We start from the raw sequence: 18,058 nt of genomic DNA, 5'->3' as shown, positions 1-18,058 counted from the left end.
CATCATTCACTTCACTCTCTAAAAAGAATAACAAATGTGTTTCTATAAAAGAAAAAAAATGAGTGTGGCAGATAAATCATGCAATTCTGGAAAAGAGCTAAGACCTGCATTGTAATATTTCGTCACGTTGAGCTGGAGTATCATTGTGCTAGTTACATATGTAATACTCAGGCAAGCATTTCACCCAATGAAGAAAGGGGGTAACCAAGACCTCCTAGGTGTGAATTTCGGAGGCAGAACCAAAAGCTGGTTTATGCATGAAGGACATATAATATCGTTGCCTTTAATTTTTGTCTTCATTGTTTATGGTTTAAAGTCATATGACGGATATTTCATGCATTTCAGGACGAGAACTATTTACCAATCGAACAGACCATATTTTGTGCTAGTCCAACACATTATTCGGATTCCAAGCCAACCACTTGTCACTCTATCCCCTTTAAGGAGGTAGACCTAAGGTATGGGATACGGCTCTTAAAAATCACTAGAACGTTTGTTTTCAGCATTTTACATCAATCTCACGTAAGCATCACAGTAACTTGGACTGTTTTCATTCCGTTTCAAATGAAAGCTTGATAGGCTTTGACGAAATTGAATATGATACAAGCATATCACTGACTTCAAGAGTTATGTCCCTTATCCTAGGTCTACATCCTTAATTATGCCTGCTTGGAGGAGAATCAGTGACTACTACTAATTTTCAAGTGGTTCGACTCCATCAGAGATCGAACCCAAGCCTCCGGCACTCGATACGAGTACGCTACTCTAAGACCACGATATGGTCAATGACTTTTGAAATTGTGGGTAAAGATTTAGAATGTCCTTGCTAGGTAGACAATGAAACAAGATTCAAATCTTGATGACAAATATTATTTCTTAAAGATCAGTAAGAAACAATAGGTTTACAAAACGTTCGAGTAAACAACGCTTTCAACAATATTTTTTTTACAAATTGCACGGTGTAGAGTTTTTAACAAATAAACTTGTAAAACAATATTGCAATGTGTGTTTTATCATAGTAATTTGAAATGAATAAATGCCCAAAACAAAGTCTTCTTCACATGTACATGTAGCACCATACTTTCGTTAATAAAATTATTAAATCATAATTGTTCAAACCGAACCCAGAATAATCCGAAGATCTATCTTAACTATCCTTTCATATCGAGATTAAAAGTATTTTAAGCTTTGATAAAAAGAACATTTCTAAACCAATTTTAAAGTACAAAAGGGGTCGGTTAAGATATAATTCCTCAAAGTCTGAATCAAACGTAATTTTGCCATGAATTCTCACAGTACGTATTTCTTCTGAAAATTGAAAAGTTAATCTGATATATGTACATGTAAAAGGCAATATCTATTCCACGTACATGTATGTCCGTGATCATATGATATTCTGATCAATATTTATATTTACAAAATCGTTATTAGAGTCAATTTCTAAAAAGAAAAGAGAAATAAACTGCATGTATGAATGCAAAAAGAATATTATTTAACATGTACCACTTCTCATTTTCCCTAAAAATAAATTGCACATACATGTACATGTATAATATACAATATTATTAAAAGAACATTTTAGCAGTGATGCTAATATATATAAGATCAGTAAATTGCACGCATTCCTACAATATAGAAACTATCAAACAAAGAACAAAAGCATCATTGGTATTATAATAATAATGTATCTTTCAGTATCATAAGGTGAATAATTGGTCAAGATTTCGATATATCACAGTCAACCAGCATATTCGAAACAAACATCAATACTACGATGGATTAAATTTCATCGTAGGTAAATCCAGACCCTTGGAAGCAAGGGCAACAACTGACTGATGATGTTTTCTTCTTTTGAGTCTGCCTGTAGCCTCTCGTGTCCCATGAATAGATGTGGATTTGAGAAAAACGCGTTCCCCGCATTGCAACAACTAATTTTTCATGGTATATTGCCACGTTTGTCGGTTTAACGTCCATTCCGAACTCGTAGGTATTGCTTACTGGGCAGGTTATAAATTCTCCCTCAGGAGAAAACATCTGCACCCTAAAATTGTTAGCGTCGGCCACATAAATGTTATCATGGTCATCGACGCCAATGCCCATAGGATAAAAAAGATCGCCGTTTTCTAAGCCTTGTCCACCAATTGTTAAAAGTATCGTTCCATCATTTTTATGAACTTTTACTCTATGGTTCCCACTATCAGCAATGATAATATTGCCTTTGCTATTAGTGCAAACGTAATATGGTAACAGGAAATGATTCAGACCGGATCCACGTGATCCAAACTTAAAAGACGGCTGTTTTCGTTCAGTAAAAATCTGAACGTTGTTCTGTTGAAGGCTCGTGACTATTATTTTGTCTTGTCGCGTGACGGTAATGCCAAAAGGATTATCATATTTGTAAAATGCCCCAAATGATCCAATTAAACGTCCGTCATATCCATACTCCCGTATGTTTGCAGAACCTGCCCGACTCACCGACAGAAGTATAGTCCCTGCTCGAGTGAGAGCAACGTCGCGAATTGAGCAATCACAGACGAACTCAAATCTAAACTCGCCTTTGAAAGAGTATACGAGAACTTTATTTAGACTACAGTCTGAAATAACGATGTCATCTGTTACCTTTGAAATGGTGATGCCAGACACGTGCACGATTCCCCGTGCTCCTGTACCGAATTCACCGAATGAATGTAAAAGTCTGGCGCTACGATTATTAGTAAACACTACAGGTTTGTCTGCTTGTAAAATTGGTGATAATTCGGTACTCCGAAAACTTGCAGAAAGCTCTTTCGTTGATACTGTCCCACCACTTGTCTCAACAGTCTCTTGAAGACTTTTAATAAAATAGTTGTCAGGGAAACCTCCGACTCCATTGCAAGGAACATAAATAATCTGGAAAGAAAACCCATATCTTCAACACAGCTTCCTCAAATTATATCCTCTTAAAGCTAAAAAATACCTCAGGTCTAGAAGTAAATTTAAGGGCTGGGGTAATGGTGGATGTACTGTGCTTTGAATCGCCCGTCCCTCCTTTTGCTCGAAAATATTGCGATGGTTTATTTATAAAAATAATAAAAATCACTTCTGGACAGGGTCATTCTTAAGACAACCGGTGCCCCCTTTCGAAATTTCTATATAAGCTTTTGACTGGGTCCTTTTTCTTTATTTGCAGTACTTACTTCATTTAAGATTAAGCCATGATTGCTTAAGTCTTATCATAGCTGAAGAAAGATAACTCTATTCAAAATACTATATCTACATTATTTATGTACATACATGTATAAAACGCCATCTGTTGCAGGATTATAAAATACTTATATACATTTACCAGCTTCTCATTGCGGTTTGTAAATACATGTACAGTGTAATAAATTACAGTTTGCAATAGTGCACGAAACATAAGTTTTCTTTTTTTTTCTCCATAAACCTGTAATTATATTTTATGCTTTGTCTTAAATAATCATCTCAAAATATTTACGATCTGAAGGACAGCGTCAGCTAGGCGTGTTTTTTTTTTCAATTCATCATACATGTATGCACATTGTATGTGCATGTACAAGCACGCTATTGATATTATATACATTTTAAGAAAATGCATACCGTAAGACGAACTAAAGCCATTTTTGAATGAATGCCAGTTAATTAGCACTGTACATACATGTATATATGCCCTGCAAAGGATTTATATATAGCCATAGTTAACTCCTTGGTCATACTCGACAAAACATATATTAAATAAGACTGTAAATAATGTATCAATTGAAAAATTATTTCATTTTACCAGAAATCAAATGTTTTATTTAAACATCGACAGACGTAAACCAAATGTACATTGATCTGCATTTAAATCGTCTTCCTGATAAGTGTATGTAAACAAACACGTCGGAATCACGCACAGATGGTATACATGTATACATACTTGTACATTTAGTTCGTGACATATACTAAAGTATTAAAATACCATTACGTAATCATTGTGTGCACACACATTGTCAAAAATTATAACTACACACACTTTGTTTACTTTTATTTGTTTTGTTCTGTTGTAAGAAGAAGATATTTATTTCTAACACTTACTACGATTTCCACAAACGTGACGAATTACATATATGTACACTCGAATGCAAACATTTACTTAAAATAATTACTTATGTATTATTTTGAATTCACTTCCCTGTTCATTAATATAACATTGAATCATAGCAAGAATCATCAGTTTATGTCTTGATTTTACTCACCTGTCTGCATACTGGACATGGAAAATGCCCCAAATTCTCGTACCTGCTGACGATATAATCTCGAATGCAACCTTCGCAAAAAGAATGTAAACAAGACAAAGCCTTTGGCTTCGTGTAAGGTTGTAAACATATTGGACACGATAAAAATGTATCCTGTAATTCCTCCACAAGATCGTTGCTAGCCATAACTTTTTCAAGGCACGGGCATCTTGAATTTACAACAACAGACTATGAAGTGAAACTGGTCATTGCCACATGACTGACAGATGACCCATTCATTCGGAATTCTCGAAGTTTATCTAGCAATTCGAAGGTAATGGAAGAGATTTGAAATTATTTTTAGCCAATGTGTTCGAAATTATGTGTTGAGCACAGTTGATGACAAAAGTCACGAAAAATTAAATTACATTTAAAATTTTGAAGAGGGTTGGTATAAAATCGTACTACGGGATATAATGGAACATGTTATACTCGTTCGAGTAGTCAAGGATGAAGCCATGAACATACATGTATCCACGAATTAGCCTCGAAATTCGAACAACCCCTAAAACATCTGATCAAAATGGTCTTAAGTGTGAGAACGAGCTGTTCTTAAATGTAAAAGCATGGGCATGTAATTTTCATCACTGTGCGTTAAAATCTCATAATAGTTGAATGTTCATGTATCTCAGTGGCGGAAGATGGGGGGTGGGGGGATTGCATAGGGTTGGCACCCCCTTTTTTGTGAAAAAAATTGTCATTTTCATATTGAAAACTGACAAAAAATTGTAAATAATGTACACATCCTAGCACCCACTTTTTCTGAGGAACCTCGACTGGTACTCCTTTTCAAAGGGTTGGATCCGTCCCTGTGTATCCAAGGCATTATCGAAAGCTCTAGGCAAGTTGTAATGTCATCAACATTTATAATGTCAACACCTTCGACTCCAGGCATACAGTAATAATTATATACGTTTCATGCAGCATATTGTTTAATTAAAAAGTCGCGTATGTGAACATGCACACGCGCAATCTATGATAACTAAATTATTATTCATCATTGTAGTAAGATTTTGTTTACCACATGCCATTGGATGGGAAGATTTGAATAAAAATAAAAATGACAAAGATGAATCTAAACAGGTGGCCTTCAATTGTAAACTAAATGGATTTACTACCCAGACAGCATGCCTCCGTTGGGCCAACGTTGGCTGATGGTTGGTTTGTTAGCTTTCAGTTGGCGTTGGCAAGACTACGTGGGCCAATGTAGCAGTGACTGGTTTGGAAAAATATTTCCTCTTGACTTTACTGCATTGGTACACTCTAACTGTTAAGAAATTATATGATAAACTGAGGGGAATTTTGAGTGTTTTCTCTGATATAGTGCGTAGCATCAGCACTTTGCGATAAATTTTTATTCTAATATATCTCAAGAAATACCATCGTCGTACCACTTGGTTGAGTGAACGTTAAACTTATGTCGGGCCGACATTGGGTATTTGTTGGGTCAATGCGTTAAGCTTATGTTGGGCCAACATTGGGTTTTCGTTGGCTCAATGTTGGCATTACATTGGGCCAACGTTGGCCCAACTATTGCTTGCCTCCGTTGGGCCAACGTAAATGACTCCGTTGAACCAACCTTGGCCCAACGTAGGAATGCTTTTTGGGTATATTGCGTTGTATAGAATGTACAACTTTGTATATTATCTGGTGAGAACTCAAAAAATAATAAAACAATGACTGTTTTTTTTTTTTTTTTTTTTTTTTTTTTTTTTTTTTTTTTTTAACAAAACGAAATGAGTAATGGTAGTAAAGGATCTACGATCGTCTACCATACGCGTACGTCAACGGTGTACAGTTCTGTTCAAATATGCTGAAATGGTTTAAGAGGAGTTTGACCATTAACCTTTCATGGGGACTTGGTTTCGTTTCATCTAAGAAATTATCTTTTTTTCTTTTTGTATTCACATAACTCATGTTTTAACTATTCCTTACCAAATTATCTTTTCTCCTAAGTCAAGATCGAAATATCCCCCGGAAGTTAAATGGCGAGTCCCTAAGCAATGTTTCATATCCTCATGCCAATGCACTTTCCTGGAAAAAATGGTTTAATCTGAGATCAAGAAGCTGTTTTATTGGTTCCAGGTTTAATTGTACCTAGAAAAGCTGATATTTTACGACGACGATGACGACGTCGACAAAGCTAAAAGCTCCAGACATGTGTTGCGTCACTGCATCACTATATCAAAGTGGTCTCTTACTAACTCGAGATATGTATTTTTTATCTAGCTGAAAACTTAACAGCTGTACAAAGTTTTGATTGTCAAATGAAAATCGCCGGGAGACGAACGGACAGACAGACGGACACTCAACTGATTTTTTATGCATAGTAAAAAGCTAAGGCTTCATTCACACTATATCCGAACTGTGCATATTGCTCGAAAAGAACTTTGTATCATACAATGTAATAAAAGAAAGATAACTACATGTATACTATACTTTTCATATTTTTTTTCATATTTTAGTACTACACGTAAATATGTGAAAGTGTCATTTCCTTTTATATTGTGATTGATGATCCAGTTTTTCCCCTGCAGGGGTGGGGAATGGGTGTTGAACACCTTTGAATTTTTTGTAAGTTCTGCTCCACCCGGTTAAAAGGTGCATAGTGAATTCTTAAATTTTAAATAATTCAATATTATACTAAAAACAATTGGTAGGGGGTTTACCAGTCATGACAGTTTACACATAGAAAGGGGAGTGGTCCGGACTTTGGACGCAGATTTTGCACATAGAAGGGGAAAGGTTTCTTCCGACACGTTTTACGCATTTCCGTGTCTTGACAGTTTTGCGTCTCAGAAAAATGGTGGATGTCGTTTTATTAAGTAAAATTATAAACTTGCAATACTCGTGTAACACATGAACACATGTACACATGATCAGAACAGTACGTCGATTGAGCATGCGCGAAAGCGTACATGTATTATTATACACGGACCAATGACGGTTTCCGAAATTGGGATATTTTTCCAAACATTCACGTTTTCGGTACAAAAAGATTATTTCAAAGACAAATTTAGGAAATACACAACACTACTACATTTTTACCTCATATCACAAATATATTCGACCTTGTATGGTTTCAGAGTTGCGGCTAAAAAATCGGTCTCTTCCTTTAGTAGTATAGATTCATCATTTCTATTACAAAAATTTTGAACGCCCTTCTTAGGAATATCGAGGACTAATCAATTTTCTTGGCTTTTTTCGCGAAACTAATGCGCTCTTAAAAAGAGGGTTTTCGTATGTTCAAAATGTACCACCAAATGAAAAAAATATGTGTTAAGCTATTACTTATAAGCGGTTCTTTTAATCTTTTTTTTTTCTTCATTGGAATTTGCTTATGCATTCTGTACATTCTTTTCTAGAATAGAAGAGTAATTAAGCTGCATGTATTTAAAAGAAATTATGTACGACAACCCATAAAATACCAAACTTCATCGGCGAAGACAGAAGCCTACGGCGAAAAATTAGACAAATAATTCGGTGATTAACTTCTATCGAAGAACAGTCAGATTATACCGCCTGCTCGAATCGAAAATCATTCTTAATCTTTCTGATCCATTCCCCGGTTTTTTATACTATTGCCCAAACACACACACACACACAAAAAAAAAAAAAAAAAAAAAAAAAAAAAAACATCAGACAATAATTTATTGAAGCATGGATTTTGTACATGTAAATAAAGAAAGTAACAAATTTATTGGCAAGACACAACGAACGGTGCAAAGAGGAAAGAGATAGTTTCACAAGTTCCCGTTAAAGAACGTTGCAACAGATCGTTTTGAGAATAATTGATCTAAACACGAACTTATGCACGAACTTATGCAGCATAATATAGCACATACTGCTTGCACAATCAGAAAAAAAGAATATCAACCTCGATTTCGTCTCGTGCGATATTCCTTCTTCGTTTCGGAATCTAGTATGCATGTACAACCCTCAATTGCAGGTACTTGTATACGTATCACAATGTGTGTGTGCATGACCTTCAATATTCGAAGTCCACACTAAGATGTTTTTTTTGTTTGTTGACATTTTAAAAATATTTGATAAAACATTCAGACCAAGGTCGTTTATGTTATAAGTGAAATATCGTTGTTATTTACATGTATACAATATTAATACGACTGGTGCACATTTAAAACCAATTAACTCTTAAAAATGAAGAAAAATGAACATCGACTAAAACTGTTGATACAAATGTAGTTAGTTATAAATTAAAGTTTGTTTACATCCTGCGTATGCTAATTGAATATATGTTTGTGATACTTATTATCTTTATTGCAATTCTATTTACATTTCTATGGACACAGGGTAGGAAGCCTGCAAATTTTCCACCAGGGCCAACTCCGTTACCAATAATCGGGAACCTCCATAATTTAGCTGGAGACAGCAACATTCCTAAATTGATTCGGAGACTCCGCAAGCAATACAGGGATATTTTCTGTCTTTCTCTTGGTAAAAACTAGGCTGTCGTGGTAAATGGACGAACAAACTTAAAGGAACTATTTGTCAAAAAAGGAGAAATTACATCCGACAGACCTGATTCTTTGATCACGAATTTTCTTAAAAAACACAATGACGGAACTAAAAACCGTTTTGTTTTTATTTTAGATATCTTTTTCTTAACTTGAAATGCAAGCAAAGTCATGCAAAACCGTTGAATTGTTTTGTTTTCTATTTTATTCAGATGATGTTTTGGGTCAAAGTTTCCTTCTTTTTCTGTTAATAACACTCGAATTAAAAATAAAATCATAAATCTTAAAATGCAATTTTTAAAAGTAGAATAATATTAAAGTCTGGAATCGCATATGATAAAATAACTTGAATATCAGCAGAGTTTGTACAAGAAAGGACTATTGTCACCTAAAAGTATAGCATATGTAGATAATTTTTTTCGGTGGTTTTTTCTACACAATGAATCAAAAAAGCAGTGTCTGAATTTTATATGGACTGGTACTTAATGAATTGGTGATGGAATTAATCCCGTGTTTCCTTGGGATCTTATATTATTCCGTCTCTCAACCCCAACGGCGAACCTAAGGTTGGAACACCGTGTCTTTGTCATGAAACATCTTTGCTCTTTTTTATTTGAATAAATACTTTTATAAAACAAAAAAAAATTATAAAAAAATTGACAATTTTTGCATTAAATGGATGACTGCTAATTAATAATACATGTATATTTCGGTCAATTTTTTTTTTAATGCAATTTTTAGCAATGAATATGAGTGTGGTACGGCAGGCAATAAGTTTCGTTGGTACTGCATGCAATATATAAGTCTTGTCAAATATTGAAAAAAATAATTCAAATTCAAACATAGCAAGGTTTCCTTCACGTCGTACTAATCGGGATTCGGGTACTATGCCTTTTTTCGGAATCAAGTACATGTACTGTATGTAATTCAATCAGAGAAATATTTTCTACCTAGTGACCGTCAGAAAATGTCAGGACCTGTCAGAAACTCTTCTAATTGACGTCTCAGTTCTACCTAGCACATTTCCTGACTGGGGAGTGTGGCGACCCATGGCAGATTATGACAGAGCTTGTCCTAAGTCCTGAAAGATCATAACAAGGCGTGTTCCCGGGTCAGAACAGTTTCTGACACTTAAGAACTGTATGTTCAATCTCACACATAAAATGTATTTGTTATGTTGTGTATATTAACATCTCTGTAACTACATACACCGTATTTAGTTTATGAGAATAAAGAATCAATATGTTCAAACCTCCAATTGAAATTTCAGCTCCATATCATGAATACAGTCTTTTCTCAATTCAGATCCGTACTTGTGAAAAAAAGAAAAAAAAACAATACCAAACAAAAAAAAAACAAAACAAAACAAAAACAAAAACAAAAGCAAAACAAAACTTCTTCTACAGACGATAACCATTGTACATGTACATTGTACATACGTGTAGTTTTTATCTCGAAAGTGCAACAACTGGGTGATATATTACTGATTGTAAATAACAATCAAGATACATACAAATGTACTTACACATGTATATTAGTCAACAACATCAATTACCATATCATATATATTTTCAACTTAAATATGGTTGAACTATTAATATTATTTTAGGCTATGCCTATGATGGACGAAGCTCATGACAAAACAGCGCCTCCGCACTTAAGCAATCGTCTACATCCGTGTCGTCAATTTCGTCATTCCGTCAAAATATTTTTAGCCACTTAAATTCTACATATATATGATATTTTCTTATTTATATATATATAATATATATATAAACAATATTAATTTTGTTTTGTCAACATAACCTGATAATTTCCATAATTCTCGATATTTTTTCTAAAAAACCTTTGAATATTTCCCTATATTCTTTTACTATAAATGTATCATCTTATAAAGGAAGGGGAAGAGTTCTTCTAGTAACTTTTTTAAATTACTATTTAGAGGTCAATGGTATTAATATTAATAAAAATGAATCAAGTCAGAGAGTAGAAAGAGTGATCAGACTTCACCCTACCGTACACCAATATCATATAAAAAAAAGCCCGATATGTATCTCCCACTTTTAAGACATGATTTTTACTCCTTTACATGTTACAATGTATACATGTTATAAAATGTATTCAACCATTAGAAACTTGTCTGAAGTGCGTGTTACATATAATATTATATGCGGTTTACAGAATATTCTTTGATAATTCACACTACGGTAAATTCAATTTCGGACTTTCTTCCACCAAAACGTTCCAAAACGTGACAACATGAATGTACATCCACCGTTCACAAAAGTTAAACTTTATCAGTATCAAAATCTTAGTACGAAATTAAATATAACGAGAATGGATATGTCGAATAAGTCAAAAAGAAAACACCCGGATGAAAAATGTCATCTCAAGGTCTTCAATGAACGACGAGGAAACCCTCATACCACTGGACAGGTTACAGCTGATCCCGGAACAACATTATACACAGGTACAAGTCTATAAATGCACAGAACAGTATCATGTTATCTAGAAAGTATAAATCTTAAAGACCATGTATTACTAATGAATACCCTTAACATTTTAAGGCCCAAGCGCCGATTAAGTCTAGATTGTTTCACCATTGACTCAATGTAACATTTTATTGACAAAAAAAAAAATTATAAATTAAAAATAAAATAAAATAATAAAAAAAATATAGCCCTACCTACCTACTCTATTTTTTCTTAGTGGTAGCTGGTTACAAGAACCTTTTTGCCTGTCATTTGTAATATATCCGCCTTTTAAATAAAAACAAATGATCCAAATTTTCTTAAAACTATCATTAGAAAAGCAATACGTAATCGCCAAGAGATGAAACAAAAATAATACCCTGTATGCAGTCGTTAGTCAAAATAAACTTCCGTCGACAGGAGATGTGCGTTTGCACACAACTCTTTATAGTGACAGTGAAATGGTGTACATTGCGCATATGCAGTTAGTTCCGTAAAAAGTATGCAAATGAGCAAACCTTTAGTCCGTACGCATGTATATATATGCACATGCCATATGACCTTGAGTCTGACTTTAACTTAAAGACGTGTAAAGAAAATGACATACATGACTCCCAAAATCGTCTTACCCACTGTAAATAGACAAATATCACCTGATTACATGATTCTTCTAGAAACGATAATAATATAATACACTATAATCTATGTATTCATAGATCTGGACATGCATTAAGTTGAATTAACATATTTCAAATTTGTTTTATTCATGTCAAGTGCAGTCATTGTTACGTTTATGTGGAGATTCTTGAATGTTTGTTGCAGGCATCATAAGTGAAAGTGGCTCCATCTGGAAACACAATAGAACATTTGCTGTGATTAAGTTACGTGGTTTTGGATATGGTAAGCGCAGTTTTGAAGTATTATGGGAGAAACTAATGAATTTTTAAAGTATGTAGGTGACAAAGCAGGAAAGCCCTTCCAATTCACAGACATTTTGAGTATAAGCTTCGTCAATGCACTCATGGGTATCGTGACTGGGAAAAGATTTAAATACACTGACAAGAAAATCATCCACTGTGTCCACATAATGAAAACAATATCATCTAATCCCAGTCTATCAGGTCCGGTTAACTTTTTCCTGTTGTTAGCTAAACTACCGTTTGGTCCACTTGGAGTTGAAAATCTGCTGAAATTATCTGAGGAAATATATGCATATTGGAGGAGCGTTATTCAGGAACATAAGGATGAATTGAACGAGAAAAACATGATTAATTTGATCGCTATTTATCTTCATGAAATGGCACCAATTGGGACTAGTGGCCAGTTTGGAGGTAGTTAAATACATTTTATACATATAAAACTGATACAAACTTAAATTATGCAAATACATTATTATGATAGAGAGTCACCTTTCTTTTAGCAATGACTCTTGTGAATGAATAAAAATAACAATGTGTTACTATTTTGGCAGAAACTCTGATTTAAATAGGGAATGGGTGTTGATCACATACCGGTTTGGTACAACACGATTGTTCTCCTTAGCAAGTTTTAGACCGTCTTCATTTAGGTCATGTCAATATTTCTCGTTAACTATCACTTTGTCAAAGATTTCAGTACACTCAACTTTACTTTTGCTTTGTGTCAATGCCTAATACAGAGGGCATTCATTTCGGGAATTTTGTAAAAGATTTTAGAAATATGTATTTTTAAGTGTGAGTCTCTGTAAGAATCAGGCAGCATGTGAAACATGTAAAAAAAAACAAAACAAAAAAATAATCACTGATTTTGTAATTTGACTAATTGCACCATCAGAATAAAGAAAAACAGACAACATTTTCCATCTCATACTGGACCATTGACTTACAATTGCATTGAAATGAACTGAAAATGAACTTTTTAAGGGCTGATTACTCTATAAAAAAACTATTTTTTCTAAGATTTTATTGAACAATTTCTACGCAAAGCCAGTGATGCAGAGATCAATGTTTTTTTTCAAATAGAGAAGGTATAATTGAGAGATGTACATTGTATCATTGTCAGATCAGTGTGATTTTGACATGCATGTTCCTGTTTTTTCCATTTTGCCTGATTCTTACAAACACTTACATTTAATGAAAAAGAAGTGTAGTGTTTGGATTAAAACGTTACTTTATTATATAATTATTACAAACAAAATTCATATTAATAAAACAAATATATTAAAAGGAGGATACTTAATGGTGAAAATATTTTTGAGTATTTGTGAAAAAAAAAGAAAAAAAAGTATGGCCTTTGATCTATCTAAAGTGTTTTCTTCCAACAAAACCACTGAGGGAAATTGAAAAATCGAAACAACAGAAACCGCTCATATTTCGTATCGTGCTACAAATTCAAAAGGACATCATAAAGAAGAATGTACTTGTAGACCATAGGTAACACTAAAACTGAAATCTTTATTTGTAGAGGACCAATTGCTTTGCATCGTCATAGATATATTTCTTGGTGGAACAGAAACAAACACAACCGTTATCAAATGGTTTACTTTGTACATAATTATCCACCCTGATGTTCAAGAAAATATGCAAGCGGAAATAGTTAAGACCGTAGGTAACGGGCATTCTCCGGCTTTATCTTATTAGCCTTACTTGCCGTATTGCGAAGCAGTGATGTACGAAACCCTTCGACTAAGTTATATTAGCTTTACCACATTTAGTAACTGGTGACATCAAACATAATGGCTACGTCATTCCAAATGGTTGTCGTTTAATTGTATCTCTTGATTCGGTCGCCATTGATGAAGACATGTACCCACACAGCCACTCCTTTAAACCAGACCGTTTTCTGAATGAACATGGAAAATTTAAGGTTAATAACAACATACTGACCTTTTCGTTAGGTAAGTCAAAATAAAATTTACCAACTTTTGTTACTTCACTTACAATTGACACTTTCTGAAAATGATGATATGCATGCACAAAACGCAACCGAATGAATCGAAAAACGGAGGCTATTGTTTAGAATATAAATAACTGCCAATGAAGCAGACTCTACAGGAAACATTAATTTGATTTAATACACACACACACACACACACACACACACACACACACACACACACACACACACACACACTTCATATTTAATGATAATTTTTATCTATTTTGTAAGAAGAAGAATCCGCATGGGTGAAGCCTTGGCTAAAATAAAGCTTTTTCTGTACATGACGTCACTGGTACAATGGTTTACATTCCACCCACCGGAAAACGAACCTATTCCGTCAATGGAACCGGTGTTTGGTTCTTTACAACAACCAAATCCCTTTTTGTGTAATTGCTTCCCGAAAATTTTGATTTTTGTACAAAAATGCATTAAACAAAGTGCTTTTCTTTTTTAATTTCACATGTCTATGAACTCACTTATGTTTTTAAGGGGAACCAGCAAACAAAGAACGGTAATCAAAATAAATATAATCCAGTGAAAAAATTAGTGGTAAGTTATGTTATCACAATACTTTGATAACGTCATATCTTATGACTATTTTCTTTTGAAAAGGACTGAAGTTATAACAACGAAGCAAATTACATATAATACATTCAGAATAACTTGAGACTTGACAGGACAAGAAAAAAGTACTTATATTTTGCATTACATCTTTATTGAAAAAGCCAGTGTAACTTGTCAGTCTACACATCATGTCACACAGAAATCACCACAAAAGCGCAATTATTTGTTTAAGGCATGTATACATGTATATACAATATATGTTTTCTGTGCAGCAGGCATTGCGTCTGTTTTGTGCTTTGATTCTTCTATAGTGTCAATAATTTAATTGTACCAAAAGATCAATAATATGACTTCATATGTAATTTTTATAATTACACAAAAATAGACAAGGCTTTTCAATCTAAATTTCGACCATATATTTCTATTTAAGAAATGCCGAAAATTGTTTTAAGGTGTATTTTAGAAAAAAAGTCACAGTCCTTTTTTGTTCTGAAAAATATTAAACTAACAATAGACTCTTTCTACTCTCATGTCTGTTTTGAGTTCATAAAACAACTCTTTCTGAAGCATTATTTTTCGCAAAATGGAAGCCCAAAATATATTAAAGTCTTCGTATACCTGTATAGGAATATCAATTCTTGAATATAATTCCATAATGTTATAGCAACAATTCTTAAATAAAGTGACCCATTCGTAAATATTTTGCTGTTTCAAAAACTATGTTGTTCTAGCTTACAAATCCACATTTTTTTTTTCTAAAACATCACAGAACGGCAAAGTGTGCTACGCAGAAAAACTGCTTTACGATATGCTTGATTTCCTCATTGATTACATATTTTTTCACATTTGAGTAACTATTTTTCAACAAGTTGGCATTCCAATGGGCACTTCAATGTGTTCCCCTCCTTAATAATTTGTTTTTATATTCACACGAGACTGAATTTCGTCAGAACCTCGTAAAGAACTGAAATTTAAAAGATGCTAAATCCTTTAATTTTACTTAAAGATATGTTGATGATGTATTGTACGGCCCTTCTTTTGGTTACCGTCTATATATTCAACAGATCTCGAGATAAAGGAGACTACAGAAACATCCCGTTCTTCATCTTTTTGGACGTACATCTTGCATTTGGCAACAGTGATCATTTCAGCACTAAGATGTACGATAAAACAGACCACTTTAATTTTGATATCATAAATGTTCATTACCTGTGCGACAATATCCCTTTATCTGCTGCATATTGTTTTTTTCATATCACAATTGATATATACGCTAGATCAATTAATAACTACTCTGATTTCATGGAACTCCATAAATATCTGCCTAGCAGACTCTTGAATCAGGGGTACGAAGAAATCGTCGTAAAATGTCTCTTACAAAATTCTTTTTTATATATCAGTCCTTAGTTGAAAAATACTCAGTTTCATCTAAAACAATGAGTACCCATTTCGTCTGGAGTGCCTGTATTAAGTCAGGACCATTGCGGTACCAGCTGCTCCGGTGGTGTAATATCTATTTTGCCAGATTTATTTTGGACTTGACTTGATCATGAATTGAATTAATGTAAGGTAATTTTATTGTTACCCTTATTGACAATATTGTAATTTCCCGCGAATAAAAGTAGATTTGTTTTATATGTATTGTTACATCGCTAAATGTATATATGACTTAAGTTTAAATATATTATATTTAGTGATAAAACAATTACAATATTATACATTCAATATAATATTTATATGGCAAGGATTCGGAAACAAGCAGAGCTTATACAAAGTCCGTCGCACTAAAACACGGACGTACTGAAATAATGTAGTTCTTTGGCTCGCTAAAGTTTTTAGAAAAATATGCTTTTGTATAGAAAGAGTAATCAAGGGAACCAAGGTTATAGCGGTGATCAAAAGAATGTAATCCAAGGACAAAGACCAGACATGGAAAACAGACATACCCAACAAAGAACACAAAGTAACTAAAATCATACATACAAAGTAACAAAAGCAAACGAGCAACTCGGACTCCACTGAAATCTGGGAGCATGGACCAGATGCACTGGTCGGGTAAGTCTCCCCTGCTTTTCTAGAAACACCCGCCGAGTTGCTCATACAAAAGTCAAGTCTTAGGTAGATGAAAGAGGAAAGGACAACTATGACACTTTGAATAAATCAGTTTTCATGGCGCAGGTGGATACACCATAACGATTCACGAGATCATAATGACGATCATAAAACTTGAGTGATGACTTCAATCTTGTAGCAACATACCCCTGTTCAAGAAGCCTTTTTGTTAGAATTCTAGCGCGATACAAAAAGTCTGCGTAGTTACGGTAAGCTCTGGCATAACGTATGAGATGTGCTATAAACACTTCATACGCAGGTGCCGAAGGGATGTTGCCATAGATGAAAGGAAATTTGACAATTTTGAATGAAAAATCATCACGTTTGTCGTAAAGTTTGGTCAATAGTTTTTCTTTACCATCGATTTCTAAGTTTAGGTATCCGGTTTTGTTATTTTGGTATAATATAATATTATGGTTGTTCTGTTGCTGCATGATCACATAACCCTTCTTTGATTCGCTATAGAACTTTTCTTGGTCGTTAATTTTTGTTGTTAAAGCCATTGTGATAGCTGAATAAGTCGTTTTTTTTAACGCTTTTAATGTCGTTTATTGAATGATGAAGTTAGTCTATGTTTACATAGTACTTCAAGAAAACACGAAGCGCTGATTGGATACCTCACCTCCGATCTTCGACAGATTGATATCTATATTTAGTAAGGATGATAGGCATCTATATGTCGCCGACAAACCACAAATATCTCATATACATAAACAGACAAATTTAGGTGTACAAATGAGTCAGATAACAATAATCTATTTCTTTATTATCTGTCAAATCTATTGTTACTGACCTTGATGCCTTTAGATTTAAAATTCCGCGTTTGTTTTTTTTTAAATATTTTTTTAACATGTAGGATTGAAAACCACAAGGACGGCCACTATTTTGCTCGGTATCTCAATGCAATGCAAAAGGTATGACATAATTAAAAAATGCGATAAGAAATAATATGCAGACAATGTATAAATAAACGGAATAAGTTTTGTGAGTTTTAATGCAAAATGTATGTCGTATTTTCAATATTTGATATCTTCATACTTTTTCATATTTGTCCGGGCAGGTAATACAGTGCCTATATACATACAATTACTGTTGAAACACGACTGTAGATCAAGGTAGCACATATATCAATCAATTGTGTAACTATAAAACTAGTAACTTTCTGGTACCTGACATTTAATCTCAGAGATCAATTCCATTCACTGTTATGTTCATATATTATACTTCATATAAAAATCTT

At 33.7% G+C, this 18,058-nt stretch overlaps 1 protein-coding gene and 1 long non-coding RNA gene across 3 annotated transcripts; both read right to left on the bottom strand.

The window, feature by feature from the left end:
- Positions 1–854: 854 nt before the first annotated feature.
- On the bottom strand, positions 855–4,590 carry LOC148605076 (uncharacterized). Of its 2 annotated transcripts, none has more exons than XM_088548911.1 (2): positions 4,236–4,590; positions 855–2,889 (listed from the first exon to the last, which is right to left on the bottom strand). In XM_088548911.1, the coding sequence occupies exons 1-2, from the start codon at positions 4,419–4,421 to the stop codon at positions 1,780–1,782; spliced, it is 1,296 nt and encodes a 431-aa protein (XP_088405037.1). In that variant the 5' UTR covers positions 4,422–4,590; the 3' UTR covers positions 855–1,779. The 2 variants fall into 2 exon arrangements, with proteins under 2 accessions (XP_088405037.1, XP_088405038.1); XM_088548912.1 differs by lacking the exon at positions 4,236–4,590 and adding an exon at positions 3,598–3,633.
- A 1,339-nt stretch (positions 4,591–5,929) lies between these two features.
- LOC148605075 (uncharacterized) lies at positions 5,930–10,507 on the bottom strand. Its single transcript, XR_015915933.1, has 3 exons — positions 9,703–10,507; positions 8,572–8,744; positions 5,930–6,308 (listed from the first exon to the last, which is right to left on the bottom strand). It is a non-coding gene; the product is annotated as an uncharacterized LOC148605075 (long non-coding RNA).
- Between the last annotated feature and the right edge of the window lie 7,551 nt (positions 10,508–18,058).

Source organism: Perna viridis, chromosome 10 (genome assembly GCF_037379345.1).
Source record: "Perna viridis isolate PV_CMFRI_1.1 ecotype Kerala chromosome 10, ASM3737934v1, whole genome shotgun sequence".
NCBI classification, from domain to species: Eukaryota; Metazoa; Mollusca; class Bivalvia; order Mytilida; family Mytilidae; genus Perna; species Perna viridis.
Note: the sequence above shows the minus strand (reverse complement) of the source record. Positions and strands in the feature narration are given on the sequence as shown.

Bases quoted from the DNA above. Each gene is read 5' to 3' on its own strand.
- LOC148605076 (XM_088548911.1), bottom strand. From the start codon at position 4,421: ATGGCTAGCAACGATCTTGTGGAGGAATTACAGGATACATTTTTATCG. The intron at 2,890-4,235 runs GTGAGTAAAATC...TTTTCTTTCCAG, and splicing joins CATGTCCAGTATGCAGACAG to ATTATTTATGTTCCTTGCAA.